This window comes from Diceros bicornis, chromosome X (assembly GCF_020826845.1).
Source record: "Diceros bicornis minor isolate mBicDic1 chromosome X, mDicBic1.mat.cur, whole genome shotgun sequence".
Lineage (NCBI taxonomy): Eukaryota > Metazoa > Chordata > Mammalia > Perissodactyla > Rhinocerotidae > Diceros > Diceros bicornis.
The window spans coordinates 26,752,797-26,773,651 of NC_080781.1; the positions used below are offsets into that span (position 1 = coordinate 26,752,797).

A 20,855-nucleotide genomic window follows, 5' to 3' on the forward strand; every position below is an offset into this window, starting at 1 on the left:
TTAGATGATCAGTTTATCCCAGCATTGAAAAGGAAATACTATACAGCACCAAAAAAAAAAATCCAGAAAAGATACCTGGTTTTGCAGCTGGAAATGTGTGGCAAAAACTCTTGAATGGAAGTCAAGAAAAACAAGATGAGAAAAGGGAAAAATAGGGACTGGTTGAAGTGATGTCATTGTAAACTTATTTTTATTGTTATTTTTGGACCATCAAGGCATCTCAAATTATGAATGGCATTTGCCAGTGCGTGAAGTCCACTGAACCTTGTACATCAAAGTTATTTTCTGAAAATAGAATATTTTAGACAATAGTAATGTGTAATAATAAATCACAAATAACAATAATAATCTGTTTACTGACAATGTACATTTTCTGAACATGTGTTCTCCCTGTATTATAGCTTAACATTTTACAGGTATATTTGAGAAATTATACAATCCCTAATTTCACATTGATTATAATTGTAGAGAGAATTGATCTCCATAAAGTTTCAGAGATACCTTTGAGAAATTATGTAATTCCACATTCCAAGGAACTGATCACATCAGAGGCTTTAATTTAAGGTCTCCATTTTCACCTTTCTACTGATTTTTCTTGTCTATTGTTCTATGTCTCTTACCATTAAAACAGGAAGAATAACAGTTCTAAATTAAAGGCCAAGATTTGAGCTCTTTAAATAGGTACCTAGAGAAATTGGAGTGGGTTGAGAGGGCATATCTGAAGCTAACTATATGGTGGAAAAATCAAATTCCTATGATTTTTTTAAACTAAGAATTTACATTATGTTAATTAAAATAAAGAATTTAAAAAATGAAGGTAAACTTCTTGAGAAGAAGCTGAGATCTTAAGTTTTTGAATTTGGGCAAGACCATGGAATGAGTCACACTCATTGATTCTTGGAGCTACAGAGGATCTTAGCTATCATCTAGTCTAACTCCTTACTTTATAAATGAGAAACCAAGGTTTGTCTAGGTTGAGCGACTTGCCCAAGGCCACACAATCAACTAATGACTGAGCCAGCACTAGAACTCAAGTTTTCTTATTCCTAGATCTGTGCCCTTGCCAATACTGCCACCACGATCATCAAGTCGGTGAAGGAGCACTGGACAAAATACTAGGCCAAATAGAGAGTAGCTGCTCTCTGATTCCACTTAGGAGCAGCAAGAGACTAATTTACAAGGAGGAATTACAGCTTTTATGGAATTTGTCTCCTTTTTATTTTTTGGACTGAATTCATTTTCACTGGCCCACAGCAACGTACTGGGATCTTTTGTAGTAGGAGTAAAACCAGGGAAAAGATAAATGTGCCGGGAAAGGACAGTGGGCTGAGGGGGAGACTCTACGAGGCCCTGTGAGACACTTAATGAGCCCCAAACAGGAAATAATTTGGAGAATAATGGCTTAAAGACGTCTTGGATTCTCAGGTGGTCCTAAAACCTTAGCCACAAAAGGAGAGTCTTCATTTTAGCTCATAAAGGAACTGGATAAAGCAAGAGCTTTATAAATGGGTTAAAGAAGTAGCAGGTCTCAAACACCTTAGTCAGAAATGAAAATTTATGGTGACAAACACCTTGATGTAGAAGATGACTGGGAAGTTTGAATAGAATAGTTCCATAAAATAAACAGTGGCTGTAAAGCAATACAGAGCATGTCTCAATCAACATGTTACTTAATAAAACAGGTGATTTTAAGTAGGTATTTAAAATGTGTAGTTTAGAGTGACTAAATTAATAATTCTATATAACAAAAATAATAGAATAAAATTTAAAAATAAGAAAATTAAAAAGCAGGATCAAAGCATATTGAAGGAGAATTTTTAAAGTTAAGAGATACCTTGTCTGGAAAATTTAATAAGACAAACCTTTCCTAAAGGATATGTCTCTCCTTCAAGAGTCAAAAGAGTTCCCTCACCCCCATTCTTCTGAGTTAACAAAATTGTGGCGTGAAATCAAATTTCTTGAGAACTGTAGTAATGAAGATCTAGGACTGCTGTTATTGCTTTAGAACTGAATTAGGAAGAATTGATGGGCAGTGGAAGAATAAAAACAGACTCGATAAAAGATGGCAGGGCCGAAAAAATGGAAAAACGTTTAATATTTTTAGTCAGACTCATGGCAGAAGCAAGTTCAAAGACTTTAGTTGGTACTGAAGACCATTTCATGAATCCAATTAACTTAAATTGTTGTTGAGGTAGCCGATTCAAAGTTAAATTTGAGTTGGACTCTATTGCACGATTGATGAGAAACCGTTAAGGTATCATAATAAGTCAATATCTTCTCTCCTCTCTCTTCCATGTCAACCCAATGTATCATAATTTGTATTTCATGTAGCCTCTTGCAGAAGGTGCTTCTAAGCACCTGTATTCCTTTGACTGACACAAATGGCCCCAGAAAACAGTATCATTTTGCCGTTATGTGAAAAACGCTGAGTGCTATGTATCGAGAATGAACACCTCAGCTCCACAAATCCGGGACTGCTGCTGCCTGCCTTTGGGTACATGAAGTATTTATTCCCCTAAAACAGTTTGTGTACATATAGCTGCAGAAATCCTTCATCTTTGTCTGAAGAAGAAATGTGGGAAAATCTCTCAATAAATGAAACTGTTCTTGTAAATATTCACTCTCACTGTCGATAATATTATCTGCAGCTTTTTCTTCTATTGTGAAAAATCCACACCACCTCCAATCACAAAACACAATATATATGCTGCATTAAATGGATTTTTCCTAAAGGTGGCTCCTTATTGCATCAGCAAATTTTCAGTGGTAATTTTAGCGTGAGTTGACTATCCAAGCTTCCTCAGGGAAGAAAGAACTAGGTATTGTAGGGCAGGCTAACATTGTATTTTAAAAATATATTCATTTGTGAAAATACACATTAGCCACAATAAACGCTCCTTTAACAATGTGATGCTTCCAACTTACTTGATATAGTAGGGCACTTTGTTTGGCGAGATGGCTCTCTCCCAGGGACCCTGGACAGAAGCTGAAAGAGGGGGAAAAAAAAATAGGCAAGGAGGTCAAGTTCACTGCAAACAGGAAAGACAACATTAATCTCCAGAATTACAATTTTACACCGATATTGGTCTGTTTGCTCAGTTGCCCATGAAGACAGGACGGATTAACCTGCTGTTCTGAAGTTTCTGTCCTAATCTAAGTGAAATTGAACTCATTCAGGCACAAAGATAAATGCAAAGGAAAAAAAAAAAAACGTTCCACTGCTAAACCTATAGAAGAACAGATAAGAAACTGAATGAGCAGACTGACGGGTTTTCTCTCATGTGTCTCCACTGGGTGCTTTTCTTATAACACTTCCTGTCACTGCTTCTCAATATCTTTTACTATTTGCTTGACTGGGTTTTATTAATTTAGCAGCTGAAACATCCCTCTGTGATATATTTACATTCTAAGTTATTGAAGCTAAAGTACTACACTTATCACTCTGATATGCTTGTTTTTCTCTTTATTTGGTTTAAACAGAATCCAATTTCATTTACCGATTATATGTTTAATTGGGGCCTCAAAATGTCAGCTGACAAGCATGATCTTATTAGAAAAGAACCAAAAGTGAGAGAATGACACCTGATACCGGAGTGTAATAAAACTTTTGTGATGAGTGATGAATCCTATAGGTGAAATTAAATTTCACATCCTGGGAATTCATTTTAGAATGACTTTATTGTGGATCAGTCAAATCAATCATCTTCAAACTGTGTTTTAAATGCTTAAGTTGTAGGGTTTTTTCCTTTCCCAAAGCTGAACTCGAAAAATACCTTTTATATATTGTTTAATCTGATGGGTTTTTTCTTTCTTTAAGACAAAATAATCATGTTAGGAGACACTATAACATTTCCTCAACAATAAAATCTTCCTCCTGAATAGAGTTCTAGGAAACTGGAGTTTTTAAGAGACATAGAATATCATCAGGAAAATAAATATAAGAAGCATTCTTATTAACATCTAGCAATTTTATGTGTATGTCCATTTTTTTCTTGAATTTTCATCCTGCTTATAATTTGAAGCTCAGCTGATGCCGACCATTATTTCCTCCTATGAAAAGCTCCCTTCTAAATTAGTCTCATAGTAAATTCAGTCCACAGTGTATTGAGATGTAAGAAAACGTCAAAGCTAATATATCCTTGACTACACTGTATAATATGAAAGAACAGCTTCTAATAAAAGTTAACTTCACCCACTGCCAGACAATTTAAGGGTAATGAAACTACAGATTCTTTGTTTTATATGGAGTAATAGAGAGATGGAATCACCCAACCTTCAGACAGACATGCTGCTTTGTACCTTGGTGATATGTCATTTAAAAGATATGGGACATGGATTTGTATTTAGCCGCTAATTATGTCTTTTCATTTTGGAAGACAGATTTTTAATATAGGGAAAAAAGACATTTATCTGCTGTTTTGAAGTAGTCCCTCGCCTTCAATCTCTCTCTGTCCTTCTTTCTCTATTCCTCCCCTGCTCTGCCTTTCTCATTCTCAGCTCAACTCTCTTGTCCCTTTTTCTTCTCCAGGACACAGCTCTCTTGCCCAGATTAGTTCACAGAGTAAAGACCTGATTTGAGAACTTAGGCTGGACTCCCTGACCTACCTGGGCAGAGTCTGATGTTATGAAAACTTGAAAACCTAAGCCTTCTCTAGCAGGAATCATGGTGAAGAGTCAGAAATCAGCTCCTCGCTGCTCACTGCACCCTCTTCTTAAAATCACAGCATTATAATGCAGACGGATGTTAACTAGGCATTGTGGTGATCATTTCGCAATACACACAAATATCAAATCATTATGTTGTACACCTGAAACTAATATAATGTTGTATGTCAATTATACCTCAATAAAAAAAAAAAACTCAAAAGAAAAACAGCCCAGCATCATAGAAGAAAAAAGAGAACTCCAGAGAGCCTTTGGTCTAGCTACCTCACTGGCTGTATTGCCAAGCCTATGAATGCCTAAACAGAGAAAGGAATGGCTATTCTTTTCTTAAAGGTCTCTATGGGCTGAGGCCCCACAATTTCTCTTATTATCCCTTTCCAGTTCTTTATCATTCTAATGGTTCAAAAAGTTTTTCTGACTCAAAGGATGTTGAGTATGTGTTCTGGTGGCCGAAGAGTCAATTTGGATTTCCTACATTATTCCTAGGTGTCTCTCAGAGAGAAGTGTGCTGGAGAAGTCTATTGGCTGCCTGGCCCAGCTCAGGGGCTCTCTGCCTGCAAGGAACAACTTTCAAGTAGAAAATCTAGCAAGAGACAGGCGAAAAGTGGTGGCGCCCGGCTGAGCTAATGGCTAGACCCACATAGAGTATCTATAGTCGCCTTTGCATTGTTAAACATTAAAAGGAAAAAAAATTCAATAAAATGCCAGAGGAGTAATCACAATATGTTTGAACTAAATAGTTGAAAAGATTTTTAAAACATTATTCCATAAATTACAAGTTCCAGGTCAATATGAAATTTTAAGCTTTCATAATTAAAGTCCTTAATTTAATTTTTTATAGCGTATACAAATTGTGTATAAAAAATTGTTAATTTTTAAAATTAAAAATAGCCTCTTGTCTTCATGTGTAACTATCAAATAGATCCAATGGTGAGATCCAGCGAATTTTTTTTGCTGAAAGATGTTTTTTCCTGTTTGATTCACAGTTTATAAATGCACCTAAGCAACTGCTTTGCAGTCATCGTTTGAAACTCTGAAATTTTATACTAAAAAATGTCCTTGAGGCAATAGAAAAGGGAAAATAACAACAGCCTTCCCCCATTCCTCCCCTGCCCCATCACCACCACAGCCACGCATACTGGAACTACTTGCTTTAGAAATAATACACAATCAGATGATGGTTCTATGCAGTTGGATGCAGTGCTCCCTCTCAAGAGATTGTTAAAGGGTTGTCGGCAATTTTGCTTGGAGCTGCTAGATCATTCTGGTCTTGCATATATTCAAAAGTTGATCAAATATATAGTAACTCTCAACAGTGTGTCCCAGAATTATCATTTCACTTCTTGCAGGAGTGCTGATGCCAACAACAGCTGTTTCTTATCTCAGTGTACCAGTGGAAGCTTGTCATCCTTGACAAAGCCAGCCTACGTAATAGACACACACATCTTGTATGCCTGATGTGTCCATTTTTAGAGCCCATCAAAAGCAGATTTATTGGCCAATAGTTTTTACATGACACTGCGCTGTCCTTTGGTATTTTCTTATACAGATGTTTCTATAACCAGTATGTGTAATTCCAATGCAGCTTTGCGATTCAAATTCTGGAGTGTAAAAATCAGCCATTATCATACAGTACCAGCACCATGGGGTATTGTCTACTGAATTTAAATAGCAGACTACACATGAGTTTATTTATTCCAAAGCCAACCTCTGAATTTCCCCTTGTGTTACAGACGCAGTATGTTATTAAGAGCAAGAAAGGGTAGCAGTTCTACCTTCAAATGCTTTTCCTCCCTTGAGGTGACAGGATTCAATGCTGTGCCCAAGGTGGTTTTGAAAATCACAAACACAGGCCACACTGTTTAGGGGAAGTTCTTATTTCAACCATTTGTTAATGCATGATGAACAGAAAGTGCCAAGCGATGCTCCCCAGTGTTAAGCCATATTTTAATTGACACAGGGGCCTAACCAGAAATTATAAAGAACGCTAATGTTTTTTAAACTGTGCCAAAAGAGCACTCTGCAATTCAGACCCACATATATTCATTAATCTTTCTACTTTTCTTTTATATTTGGTGGATTTGGAGTTTGACATCAGTTGGGTCAAAAAAAAAAGTGGGGGCAGGTTATAAAAATAAATAATACAGCATCCACTGGAGACAAAATAGAAATCTCACCTATGGGGTTAAGAAAAAGGCATTAGGGAGGATCAAGTAGCCACTGGCACTCGGCTCCTCAGAGGTACGCAAATTCCAGTGACTGTTTTATGGACACACTCTATCAAGGAGATCTACTCTAAAGCAATATTTCTTGACCTTTTTTCCACTATCTCCCCCCCACAAGGTAACTTTTTAGATATCTTTTTCCTAATCACCCCACCTTCCCTTAAATTTTAACACCACAGATATACTGTATGTCTATGTATTGTATGTATCTGCACTTTATATAAAAAGAGTAAGATTTTTTTCATCCCCTAGGAACAAATTTTTGCCCCCTTGGGGGCAATATTTCCAATGAGAATGCTTGATCTAGAGGAAGTGTTGTGGGGAGAAGAGAAAGGAAAACCTCTTCTGTGCCTGAAACTTGACCTCAATAGCTCCTTTGATACTTATAATGACCTGTGAGGTAGGTATTATCATTATTTTCATTTTGCAGATGATGAAACAGTTATGATCACATGGACTAGTACGTCTAAGGTCCTAAGTCAGTAAGTAATAGATTCTAATTTTGGTGTATTATCTAAACTGAAGTCAGATGATTCAGGAAACGGAGAAAACAAACATGTTGCACGTCTACCATGTGCCCTGCATTGTATGTGCCTTAATGCAATCCTCCCAAACACCCAATGAGGTCATGCTATTCCATTATTACACATGAAGAAATTGAGGTTCAGACACGTTCAGTGGGCGAACCCAGATCATGCAAGAGCGCATCCAGGATCACAACCAGGTCTGGTTCCTCTTTGTACTTTATTCTATGCTATCATGTGTGGTACATAACAGGTAGTCTATAAATATCTGCCATACAATTGAGTAAATACATACATTTTATTTTATTTTATTTTTTAATGTTTTATTTTTTTTATTTTTTATTTTTATTTTTTGTGACGAGGATCAGCCCTGAGCTAACATCCGTACCAACCCTCCTCTTTTTGCTGAGGAAGACCGGCTCTGAGCTAACATCTATTGCCAATGCTCCTCCTTTTTTTTTTCCCCAAAGCCCCAGTAGATAGTTGTATGTCATAGTTGCACATGCTTCTAGTTGCTGTATGTGGGGTGCGGCCTCAGCATGGCCGGAGAAGCGGTGCGTCGGTGCGCGCCCGGGATCCAAACCCGGGGCGCCAGTAGCGGAATGTGCGCACTTAACCGCTAAACCACGGGGCCGGCCCAATAAATACATCTTAAAAGGGATTGTACTGTCATCTGGTTCAAGTTCTCTACATTCTGTCTGATATCTAAATTTACCCTCTACACGATTTCCACCAAATGATTTTCCAGGGGCTGCTTGAAGAACTTCATTGTCACCACATCCTGGAGGGCTCTTTTGAATTTCCCATAGCTTTAGTGATGATTAGAAACAGCTTCCTTTCATTCTGGCAAAATCAGCCTCCCTATGATCTATAATCTCTACCATCGGTCCTGTTCTAGATGTCTAAATTAAACCATCTGATCAGTTCAGAGAAGCTAATTCGAAAAAAGCTAAGATGAGACCTATTTTTATCTGAAAGACAAAAACAGAGCCCTTATTCCTAAAGAAACAAAACAATACCTAACCTCCCCTCACTCCTTATGAAACACATTTTTACAGAGCACTTACTATGCACTATGCACTGTGCAAAGTGTTGGAGCTAATGCGGTAAATAAGATAGACACAGTTCCTGCTACTTTGCACTTAATTTTAGTCTCTGAGGATATCTTCCAATGAGCATATCTAATATCCCAGCATTCAAATCAATCAACTGGTATCTACTGAACACACATTATGTACTCAGCCCTGTGCTAGGTATTTACAGGCAGGCGTGAAGTAGGGTGGGGTATGGTGGAGAAAGAGGTCCTAACATGTCCCATGTCCTTAAGGACCTTATTATTTAAATGGGATCAGCTTTTAGAAGAACATATATTATAATGGGACTGTACCAGTCAGAGTCCTGGCAGGAAACAGTTGGCACATTCAAATTGAGTATGTTGAGTAGAGTTTAGCAAAAGGGTTGGTCACAAAGGTCTGCGAAGGGTGTAGAGAAATCACAAGGGACAATATTAATAACAATAGGGAGCCATTACCACCCCCAGGTCTGAGGGGCAAGGAGAGAGTCATTACAGGAATCCAGAGAGAGAAGAGAGAGTGCTTCCCACCCCCACTGCCCCCGAATGAGGGAGAACGCATACATGCTCAGTGAAGAGGGTCATGTGACAGGATCTTTGGTCAAGGGAAGCAGGCAGGGAGGAAGTCAAGGGAATAAAGCTTCCGACCTCATTCTCCATCTTCTCATCTATCTCCTCCCATGACTCTCCATTGGCTGAGCCCAATCCAAAGCAAGAGGGCTGGAGACCCCATTCACGCAGCCCACGCAGGTCAACCTCCCCAGGCCCACAGCAAGGTAGGGAATTGTGGACAGTGCATGTGGAGGGGAAAATGCAGACATTTCCTCATGCTGCTGCTATGACAATAGTCTCATATCTCCCCTCGGGTCCTCCCTAGCTTCTCAGCTAATCCAGTATAGCGCTAATAGATTAATTTCAACAAAGTACTATTCAGAGCACATGGCTCTTCCTTATGCAAAATCCTTCCATAGTTCCCCTGTATACAAATTAATTTTAAAATTCCTTCCCCTAGCATCCAAGGCCCTTTATATTCTGATTTCACCTCATCTTTTTCTCCCAGTCCTTCCTTACATGACCCCAGGGCTTCTCCTTGTCCATGCTTTCAGACCCCCACGCTTAGTGACAGAGACAGTTGCCTGTATAACACCCAGTCTCCTCTTCTTTACTAACAGAATTTCTAACTGTTGGGTGCAGCAATATTACTAAGGCCTATGAATGTCAGCTGAGGATATTCGGGTGAGGCTTCTGGAAAGTTCTTTAAGAGTGGCTGACTCAATTGAGGGCAGCTTTTGCCCTTTTCCCATCCTTCTTCCTGCCTGGAACATGGCTGTGATGATGGCTGGAGCTGTAGTAACCCGGAGAATGGAAGCCATCTTGGTTGCAATCCCCCAGAAGCAGATATGGAGACAAGGATGGGACTGCAAGTAGTTTGAGCGGTAATTCAAGGAAGCACTGGTAGAGGAGTTGGAAGTGAGAGAGGGAAAGGAGGAAAGCTGATAAAAGATACATTACTGCTTTGGGCACCTGTGGCTCAGTGCAGCTGGGGGCTTCAGTGTAGAACACACATCAGAGTTATTCCCCCCAGAGGGGCGAGGAAACTGGAGTTTTTACCTACTATTGTTTGAGGGCTACTCCTAAAGTATCGGGGGGTCATTAACTCCCTGGCACTTCTGGCCTGCCCCTTGTGGGGGTGAGCAGGCTCCAATGGCCAGAGAAGGCCTTAAAGGCAGAGTCGCAGGTGTGTGTAGTTGGAAGCCTAGGTTTGGTGTGCCTGGGCATGGTGAATGCCAGAGGGGATACAGGCAGGGCCCAGATAACTTATGCTACAGAAGCCATGCACTAAGAATGGCTGAGGGCTGGCCCCGTGGCTTAGTGGTTAAGTGAGCGCACTCCACTGCTGGCGACCCGGGTTCGGATCCCGGGCGCGCACCGACGCACCGCTTCTCCGGCCATGCTGAGGCCGCGTCCCACATACAGCAACTAGAAGGCTGTGCAGCTATGACATACAACTATCTACCGGGGCTTTGGGGGGAAAAAAATAAATAAATAAAATCTTTAAAAAACAAAAAAAGAATGGCTGAGAAGAAAGATATGAGAAATCTAGAGTCCTGATGAATACGTAGTGACCATTTCAATCTATCTCTGGGTTTCTCCATGAGAAACTTATAAACCTCTACTTTGTGTAAGCCATTGTCACTTGAGTTTTCTGTTAGATGCAGCCAAACCTGCTTCTGACTGAACTACTCCTACCCATCCAAACCATCTATGGCTGCTCACATCATTCCTGGCCCGTGTTCAAATGGCTTAACGATATCCCTATAATGGATGTACCAAGATTTATTGAAGAAATCCCCTCTTTGGGGACGTTTAGGTTGTTTCCAGTTTTTCACTCTTGTAAGTAAGGCTGCAATGAACATCTTTGTAAACAAATCTTTGCACACGGTTTTGTTAATTTTCTTAAGCAAAATTCCTAGAAGTATATATATTTGATTAAAGCCTATGAACATTTTAAAGGCATTTTATACAAATTACATTCTTGCCAGCAGGAGTCATTTTTTATTGATCCAGGTAAAAAGAGAAAAATCCATTTTTTTCAGGGCAATGGCATTTAGTTGGTATAATTCTCAAGGCACTTTAGATACACTGCCTGATACAGTGGATTATTTGAGAACATGCCTCTCACACCCCCTCCTCCCATGACAGATTGTAAACTTTCTGAGTTCAGAAAGGCACTCAGCATTGGCTTTCTATCTCAAAGCCCAACCCAGTATCTTGAGAGGTATCTGGATCCAGTGGAAAGTGTCCAGAACACAGATTCAGAAGAACTGGATTTGAGTCCTGACTCCATCACTGCACGATCTTAAGCAAGTCTTATTTTCTCTCTGAGCCTTATTTTTCTTGTATGTGAAATGGGAATAATGATATCTCCCTTACTAAAATGTTGTCAGGATAAAATGAGAAAATGGATATGAAATTGCTTTGCACAATGTTAATCACCATACAAATAATGTTTGTAACCACATACCTATGGGGTGTTGTCTGAAGGATGGTAATCCTAGAATTAAGCTCTCTGCATCAACTGGGCAGCATTTGTCTTCAACCCTTGGATCTACACCTAACTACTACTAACGTGCCACACACAGTATAAAGTGTGGCAGAGAGAAATGCCTTTGAACACTATCTAACTGCCTGGGCTTATGGAACTTCTTTCTACATCTCTGTCTGCCTAGACCAATAGCACCTGCCCAACAGATCCTTAATCCCTAGGTAGACCATTCATCCACTGTTCATCAGCATGAATGATGAACAGATTAGCTCATATTTGATACAACGGGAAATAGAAGGTCATAGACAATTTTATAACCAGAGGACTATGATGATGAAAAGATAAGAAGATTGTTCTTGTGATACTATACACAATGGATTAGAGGTAGTAGAGTGGAGTTCAAGAGGTAGTTCAGTAGTGAATTTGGTGTCCAGTGAAAGTGCGAAATCACAGATGACTCTATATTTCTAAGACTTAGTTACTAGGCACCTGGGAGTTTCATTGGCAGGGAAAAAAAGCTGGGAGGTGAATTTCAGATAAATCACATATTTAGGTTAAAATATTTGGAAGGTGGGTCATTTGACAAGATACAACATCCATTTATGATAAAAACTCTCAACAAAATGGGAATAGAAGGAAAGTACCTCAACATAATAAAGGCTATTTATGACAAACCCACAGCCAACATCATACTCAACGGGGAAAGACTGAAAGCCATTCCTCTGAGAACAGGAATGAGGCAGGGCTGCCCACTCTCACCACTCCTGTTCAACATAGTACTGGAGGTTTTGGCCAGAGCAATTAGGCAAGAAAAAGGAATAAAAGGAATCCACATAGGTAACGAAGAAGTGAAACTCTCACTATTTGCAGATGACATGATTTTATATACAGAAAACCCTAAAAAATCCGTTGGAAAACTATTAGAAATAATCAACAACTACAGCAAAGTTGCAGGGTACAAAACCAATCTACAAAAATCAGTTGCATTTCTGTATGCTAATAATGAACTAACAGAAAGAGAGCTCAGAAAGATAATGCCATTTACAATTGCATCAAAAAAGAATAAAATACCTAGGAATAAATCTTACCAAGGAGGTGAATGACCTATACAATGAGAACTACAAGACATTATTGAAAGAAATCGATGATGACACAAAATGGAAAGATATCCCATGCACATGGATTGGAAGAATAAACATAGTTAAAATATCTATATTACCTAAAGCAATCTACAGATTCAATGCAATCCCAATCAGAATCCCAATGACATTCTTCACGGAAATAGAAAAAAGAATACTAAAATTTATATGGAGCAACAAAAAACCCCGAATAGCTAAAGCAGTCCTAAGAAAAAAGAACAAAGCAGGAGGCATCACAATCCCTGACTCCAAAACATACTACAAAGCAATAGTAATCAAAACAGCATGGCACTGGTACAAAAACAGACACACAGATCAATGGAACAGAATTGAAATCCCAGAAATAAAACCACACATATACGGACAGCTAATTTTCGACAAAGGTGCTAAGAACATACAATGGAGAAAGGAAAGTCTCTTCAATAAATGGTGTTGGGAAAACTGGACAGCCACATGCAAAAGAATGAAAGTGGACCATCTGCTATCACCATTCACAAAAATTAACTCAAAATGGATCAAAGACCTGAAGGTGAGACCTGAAACTATAAAACTCATAGAAGAAAATATAGGCAACACACTATTTGACATGGTCATAAAGGAATCTTTTCGGATGACATGCCTACCCAGACTAGGGAAACTAAAGAAAAAATAAACAAGTGGGACTTTATCAGATTAAAGAGCTTCTATAAGACAAACGAAACCAGAATCAAGATGAACAGACAACCCACCAGCTGGCAGAGAATATTTGCAAAACATACATCTGACAAGGGGTTGATCTCCATAATATATAAAGAACTCACACAACTGAACAACAAAAGAACAAACAACCCGATCAAAAAATGGGCAGAGGAAATGAACAGACACTTCTCCAAAGAAGATATACAGATGGCCAATAGGCACATGAAAAGATGTTCAACATCACTAAGCATCAGGGAACTGCAAATCAAAACAACACTAAGATATCACCTCACGTCCGTTAGAATGGCTATAATCACCAGGACAAAAAACAACAAGTGTTGGAGAGGATGTGGAGAAACAGGAACCCTCACACACAGCTGGTGGGAATGCAAACTGGTGCAGCCTCTATGGAAAATGGTATGGAGATTCCTCAAAGAATTAAAAATAGAGATGCCCTATGACCCAGCCATCCCACTACTGGGAATCTATCCAACGAACCTGAAATCAACAATCCAAAGAGGCTTATGCACCCCTATGTTCATTGCAGCATTATTCACCATAGCCAAGAAGTGGAAGCAACTTAAGTGTCCCTCGACTGATGACTGGATCAAGAAGCCATAAAAAAAGACAAAATCGTTCCACTTGAACAACATGAATGGGCCTGGAGCGTATTATGTTAAGTGAAATAAGCCAGAAAGAGAAAGACAAACACTGTATGATCTCACTCATATGTGGAATATAAACCAACACATGGACAGAGAAAACTGCATTGTGGTTACCAGGGGCAAGGGGGGTGGGGGGTGGGGGGTGGGCACAAGGGGTGAAGGGAGTCATATATATGGTGATGGACAAACAAAAATGTACAACCCAAAATTTCACAATGTTAAAAACTATTAAAACATCAATAAAAAAATATTTGGAAGGTGGGTCATTTCACTGAAATTCAAGTGAAAGGACAAGACTGTAAGTACTAGATGATACCTGAAGCTATGAAATGGCTGGACCTTTAAAGGAAAGGAGTCTGTAAAAAGGGAACGGTACCCTGGGGAATGCCTCGAGATGGTGGTGGCAATAGAAAAACCACCAAAGAAAAACAATACAGAAACTAGAATAAAGTAGGGTGAAATATAAGAAGCACAGCTAGATGATAAAGTATGAACACCAATGGGTTCCTACAGACTAAGGGTATAGAAGAGGAAGATGTATTTGGTCACAAGATTGCTGGTGATCTCAACAGGGCAATTTCATAAGAGTGGTGAAGGCCAAACCAGATCACAGAAGTTGAAGGAAGGGGTAGACAGAGGGGAAGTAGCAGGATTAGGTCATAACTAAGCATTTGAGAAGTTGTTTATGAAGGGAGGAGAATATAAATGGAAAGGGGGGACATCTGAGGATTGGTCCTCCCTCTCTCCTATTCTGCAAAACAGCCCATTCAATTAATTTGTTTATGGAATTTGCTTAAGGTCTTCTTTATAATATTAAATTACATTAAAAACTTATTTCCACCTTTTTTTCACTTCCTTGGGTCATAATCAAGATTATAATACAGTATTTAAGTTTTCATGTAGTTATTCATGCTATATGTATATGTATGTATATATCATTTTTTCCCCATTGCAATTGCTTTTTGTATGATTTCTATTTTCTTTTGATGTGATACATATAGTTCCTGTGGCAAGAGTAAGTTTTCTGTCATTTAACTGAAAGGTCAAGTTAAATTTAACACTTTTCAAAACACTAAATTAAAATAAGAATAGTGCTTCATATGTCTATATGATATATCAAAAGTAAAGATCCAATGAAAACTTTAAGATCACTTACTAAACTTTCAAAGATGGGCAGATTTTCCATAAAGATTTCAATAGCAGAGACAGATGGGCTACATTCCAGAGGGGAAGGTCACAAGAGTGATGAATGAGACCTCTAATGTCTGCCATAGCTGTGAAAATCTTTATGGCTAACTAAAATTCCTCACGAATAACAACCTGTAAATATTATATGAGCTGTCAGACAGATAACACTGAGTTCTGAGACCATTGCACACAGTGAACAGAATACCACACCATGGGATTTGTCAGTAGATTGCGAAGTCACTTAGAGCATCAGGCTTACATTTGATCTGGGAAGTCAAGAGTTCATACTAAACTACTTGGCAAGGTGACTGAGTTGCACAGATAAACACTATATCTAATATCCAGTGCTGCTGGCTGCACAGTCCCACAAAGCCTAATAACCAATATTTGGTGGTATTACTCATGAAAGAAAAGCTCCTTCAAACTGACTTATACAAATCTTCAAGAACCTCATTGTGATTATCAGGACAGTAAGAAAGAAATCAAGGCTCATAAAGCTGGAGATAGGAGGACAGGTGTCTATATAAACAGAACCGTGACTGACATCTGCTCACGGAATTTCTAAACAATTTCAAACAGAACTGGCTGACTGTATTACCATAGAACTTTCCTCCGGGTAAAGGTGGCTACAGTCTTTAGGCCATCTGGGTTAAGTCAGGTTACTAACAAGTCAGTGCAATATTGCCAGGTGCCTTTAGTGTCTCTCCAGATGTGCTTTTAAAAGACGGCAGGTAGTCAACACCATTTGCTGAATGCTCTCTGTGTAAACAGCATTGTATTAGGCACCAGGGAAATTTCAAGGAAAGTAAAATTTGAAACCTGAGCCAGTAGGGAGCAACTCAGATATTAAAAACCAAATGACTATAGATGGGATGTACATTCATTTAAGAAGCAAGGGTAAGAGTAAGAAAGAGCTAAGGATATGACAGCAATTAAAGCAATAAGAGGGTGGGAGAGATTAAACTTTGGTCTCAATTCTTCACTCCATTGGAAAAGAATTAAACATCTATACCTTAGCCATAGCCTCATGGTGGGCAGAGTGTGCTTCCCAGCCCCTTGACCTTGGGCTTGACCATGAGACTTGGTTTGGCCAATGGGGCTTTAGCAGACATAGTATGAATAGAGGCTTGTCTTCTTGTGCTCTGGTGATCTGCCATAAACATATGTCCCAGGTGGCCTCTGTTCCTTCATCCTGGGCCTCAAAAACCCAAGACATTTAGAGACAACCTGAACTGAACTAGCTGCCTGGAGCCAAACCCAGACAACCTGTAGCCTGAAGCAGAGCTTCCCAGTCAAACTTTATCTAGATCGCCTGAACTACAGTTGACCTGTAGACCCATGAGTATGAGAATAGAAGCTTTCTATTCTTATATAAGGGTGAGACAGAGAGAGAGAGAGAGAGAGAGAGAGAGAGAACATCATCAAAGAGATTAAAGAATAGTAAACTATTCCCAAGCTGAAGTCTTCCCCATTTGTTACTAGCCACTTCCTCCACTATCATCCAAAGATTAACGGGGATTATCCCGTTCAGTGTATGCAATTGAGACTTGTGGGTTGCCACTCACTAGTCCCTGGAACCCCTTCTCTGAAGCTGTTAATCCATAATGGTTACAAGTATGAACCTGAATATATTATTAAACTTCTCTAGCCTCAGTTTTCTCTTCTGTGAAATGGAGACAATAATAATCCTTATTTTATAGAGTTGTTGTGAGGATTAGACAGGTTAATCCACGTAAAAGCCTTCCTTAGCGTTAAGAGCAAAAAGTGCTCAATATTTTTAAAATTCCTATTCCTACCCTTATTATTATTAATGCGGTGAATTATCAGGATATTTATTCCATAAAATAACTTACTGCTAGTGTGAGGAATCCCAGGGAAACCAGACAAATGAGAGAGACTCTATGGTTCCAGAGTTAAACCGACTGTTAACCACCAAAGCACAGGCCTAGGAAACAACTCCAGTAAATGATCCCTCTTCTAGCCATTTTCTGACTCGTCAAAAAATTGTATGCAGTTCTCACAGTAGTAAAACTTGAAAGGAGACAAGTCTTCCTTTTGGCATTCTGATGCTGGTGTCAACTATGAAAGTCAACCAGGTTTTATCATTTTATATTAGTGTTGCTTAGGAAATCATAACAAATAGCTAAGTGCTTTTAGAAAGAAATAAAACAAGAAATTTTTGTTTAATTTCTATTTTTAGTTCTGATTTTTAAATTAAATTTCTCATTATCAAACTTACTATCTTCTTTTTTCTATTTAAATTAGTGTGGATGGTTCATGTTAGAGGAATGATCTGACCTGTCCTGTTTAAGACATAAGCCTTGTTGTCCTTTATTTTGCCCTAAAATAGCAAGGTTTCTAGTGAGTTTTTGTGTTGGACTCCAGGGATAACTCAAGATTTGATTTGAAACTCTCCCTCTTCCCCCGATACTTCTAATAGATGCATCTGCTCCAGACCTCCTGGGCCAAGTCTTTTGAATCAGTTTCCTTCCCTTGATAGCTGGCCTAGGTCAAGTTCTACAACACCAACTCACTTTGTACCTTTTGAGAATAAATTCCTCTGTCCTTAACTCACACCATAAATGAGCTCATTCCATTCCCTTCCTCTTCTAATTTTTTTCCCAGACATTTCCTGCTCAGATTTTCTCTTTCCAAGTCAAATTGCCCCCATGTTGACTAATCTTTCATTATTCTCTCTCTTGTCTGCCTATTTCTAGCTCATTAAAACATTAGCACTCTCTAAAACCTATATTTATATTCATTATACATACATAAGAAATCCCTTTTCTGGACAAAAGGGCTATAAGGAGGCTACATGTAAAATCGGAAAGGGGGATATTCATCATATCAGAATGGCTAAGTAGAAGGGAGAACCTGATTCTCATTACCAAATACATTTTGTGACTCTTGCTAAGCGAAATCAAGGGCCAAGCAATCAGAAGCATTTTTTGCTAGACTCCTATCAGATGAAATACTCTCTACCTTGGATTTGCATTAGCCAAGGAGCAATGTGCATTAATACTAGTCCATACAGAACATCTCATTTCCCTCACTGTAGAATTAATTCCTCCTTCCACTCAACTCCCACCACACCATCTACCACAACTATAGAAGGTCATGATTTTTTTTTATGGGTCTATCTCTTTTGGTTAGAATTTGTGTCCCAAGGCCAGGATTCTGTCTTTCTCATCTTCCTATTCCAAGTGCCTAGTGTTTGTTCATAAATATATGAATGAATGAATAAATGCTACAGGCATAAGTCAGATCATGTCACCTCTTAGCTCAGAGCCCTCCCAAGTCTTCCCTCCTTACTAAGAACAAATCCCAAAGGCTTTTAACAATCGTTGATAAGACCCTGCCTGGCCTGGCTCTTGGTTGCTCACTGACCTCCTCTCATTCACCATCTTGTGAATCTCGGCTTCAGTCATACTAGCCTCCTTGTTTCTCAAACCCTCTAAGCATGCTCCCATCTCAGGGCCTTTGCATTTACTGTTTCCTCTACCTGGAACCCGTTGCCCCTCGATATCTGCCTGGCTTGCTCCCTCACTTCTCTATTCAAATGTCACCACCCTGACTGCCCCGTTTAAAGAGTTCCCTTCCCCATCACCTCTAGCCCTTTTAGCCTGCTTTACTCTTCTTTATCAAACGTATCAGGACCTGATTGCCTTCACCTATTAAAATTTAAACTCCATGATAGAGGAAATTTCTTCTATTTACTGCTGTTTCCACAGTACCTAGAACAGAGTTTGACCTGTATTGGTCATTGAATAGACATTTGTTGAGTGACAGAATGAATCATCTTAGCTGGCTGAAAATAAAATGAAGCTCATTACTTTTTCAGGACATTCAACTAGGCACTAGACTAAGTTCTTTCCTATTGTATGAGAGTGGGAATAATCTTTAGAGTGCTTGGTTATTCATTCAATCAAGGCATATCCTGCCTGCATCTATCTGCAAGGTGTTAGACGCACGAAATTAAAAAAAAAAAAGTATGGTGCATGTCCTTTACCCTTATGGTGCTCACACTCCAACCCATTTCCTTTTATGATCTATTTTATTGACTATCCTTCATTCTAACTCTTGCCTGTCATTGGTATGTACGCTGCTGAGCTTAAGGCGTAAGGCAAGAGGCTGACGTAATTTTATGCTGTCCCAAAAGTCCTTACCCATTAATGGAGATCATGCGGTCCGACACCTTAAATAATGATCATCACTACACACACTGGACAAAATCATCAACCTCATTAGGAAAGCATGAGTAAATCAAATTACCCAGTGACTAGAATTACTATTACAAGGCCTTTTTCTCAGATGCTTCTAAATACCTGGCAGTTATATTGCTCCCTCACAGATTGGGTTCCCTAGGAAGCAGACGCTGAGACACTCCTCTTCCTTGAAGGGTACCTGGGAGTGCAGAAAAGTAGTCTCAAATGATTCCTCAGACATAGGTCATTCTATTTAGTGTTCCATGTGACTCTATTGCCATGGCCACAAATTGTCCAGGGGTTGGTATACAGGAGCGGTTCTCAACCAGGGGAAATTCTGCCCTCCAGAAAACACTTGACAATGTCTGGAGACACTTTTGGTTGTCATAACTGAGGGACAGGGGTGCTATTGGCATGTAGTGGGTAGAGGCCAGGGATGTTGCTAAACACCCTACAATGCTTAAGACAGTCCCCACAACAAAGAATTGTCTGGCCCCAAATTTCAACAGTGCCCAGGTCAAGAAAGCCTGATTTATGGTCTGGCCTGTGGCCTATGAGGTGGCCTTAATCTTATATAGATAGTAAATAGATGAACCAATCAGGTGCTCTTTCTTGGAGAGTTTGATTGTAATACATAGAGAGAAATTTAGATGGTAGAGAGGTGGGGAAGTTAAAAAAAGTCAGAGAGCTAAAGAAGAAAACAGAACTCACAAGGCAGTAGAAACGATGAGTAAGGAGAAGGTGGAGAGAAGAGAGAAGCTAGGATACTGTGAGAGTTTGAAGACTACAGCAGCAAAGGCAGATACAGACAGAAGCAGACATATGCTTCCTAGTGACTGTTGTTCCCCATCCTTCCTTATGTTTCCACGTATCCTTAAAATACCCGTCATCACCTAAGCCCATCCCTGTTCCTTACAGCCTTAAGGAGACACAGCACATTACAGAACACATCTGCAGGAGACTGAAATCAAGATGATTGCTACTGCTGATATCTGAAAGTATATTTAAAAATCAGAGAGAACGGGTTTTAAACCAGGAACAGTTTATGTAAGTCTACAAAAGGACAAAATGCCTTTTGTCCTCACCTCCAAGTTATCACCAAAAAGTATTTTGTAATTCCAAACTGGTTGTGTTCCGAAAATGGAAAAGATCCAAATGGAAAAACGAAAGTAATGATTTTTGCCCACAGGGATGTGATTCCACCATTTCTGTTGTGCAAAGCTTTGTATTTTGGGACAGATGACAAAATGCTACCCTAGGCCAAAAAGCACAAATGCCTTCATTTTCTGTGGAGTGTAAAAATATACCTTTCAGAGCCAGCATTCCACCAAAATAGTGTCCATGTGTCATGAAACTGACTCAGAACTGTGGTGCTAGTCTCCCTGCCCTAGGTCCTTATGAGGCCCAGAGGAATCTGTCACGATGAGGAAGATGTAACAAGAAAGGAG

The 20,855-nt window shown here is 39.3% G+C and overlaps 1 protein-coding gene across 3 annotated transcripts in view; it reads right to left on the reverse strand.

The window, feature by feature from the left end:
* DMD (dystrophin) overlaps positions 1 to 20,855 on the reverse strand; it is a 743,617-nt gene that overhangs the window by 191,370 nt on the left and 531,392 nt on the right. For all 3 annotated transcript variants that reach the window (XM_058535613.1, XM_058535611.1, XM_058535612.1), the window contains exon 17: positions 2,926 to 2,986. In XM_058535613.1, the coding sequence (XP_058391596.1) occupies positions 2,926 to 2,986 (61 nt within the window). The remainder of the gene's footprint in view (positions 1 to 2,925; positions 2,987 to 20,855) is intronic.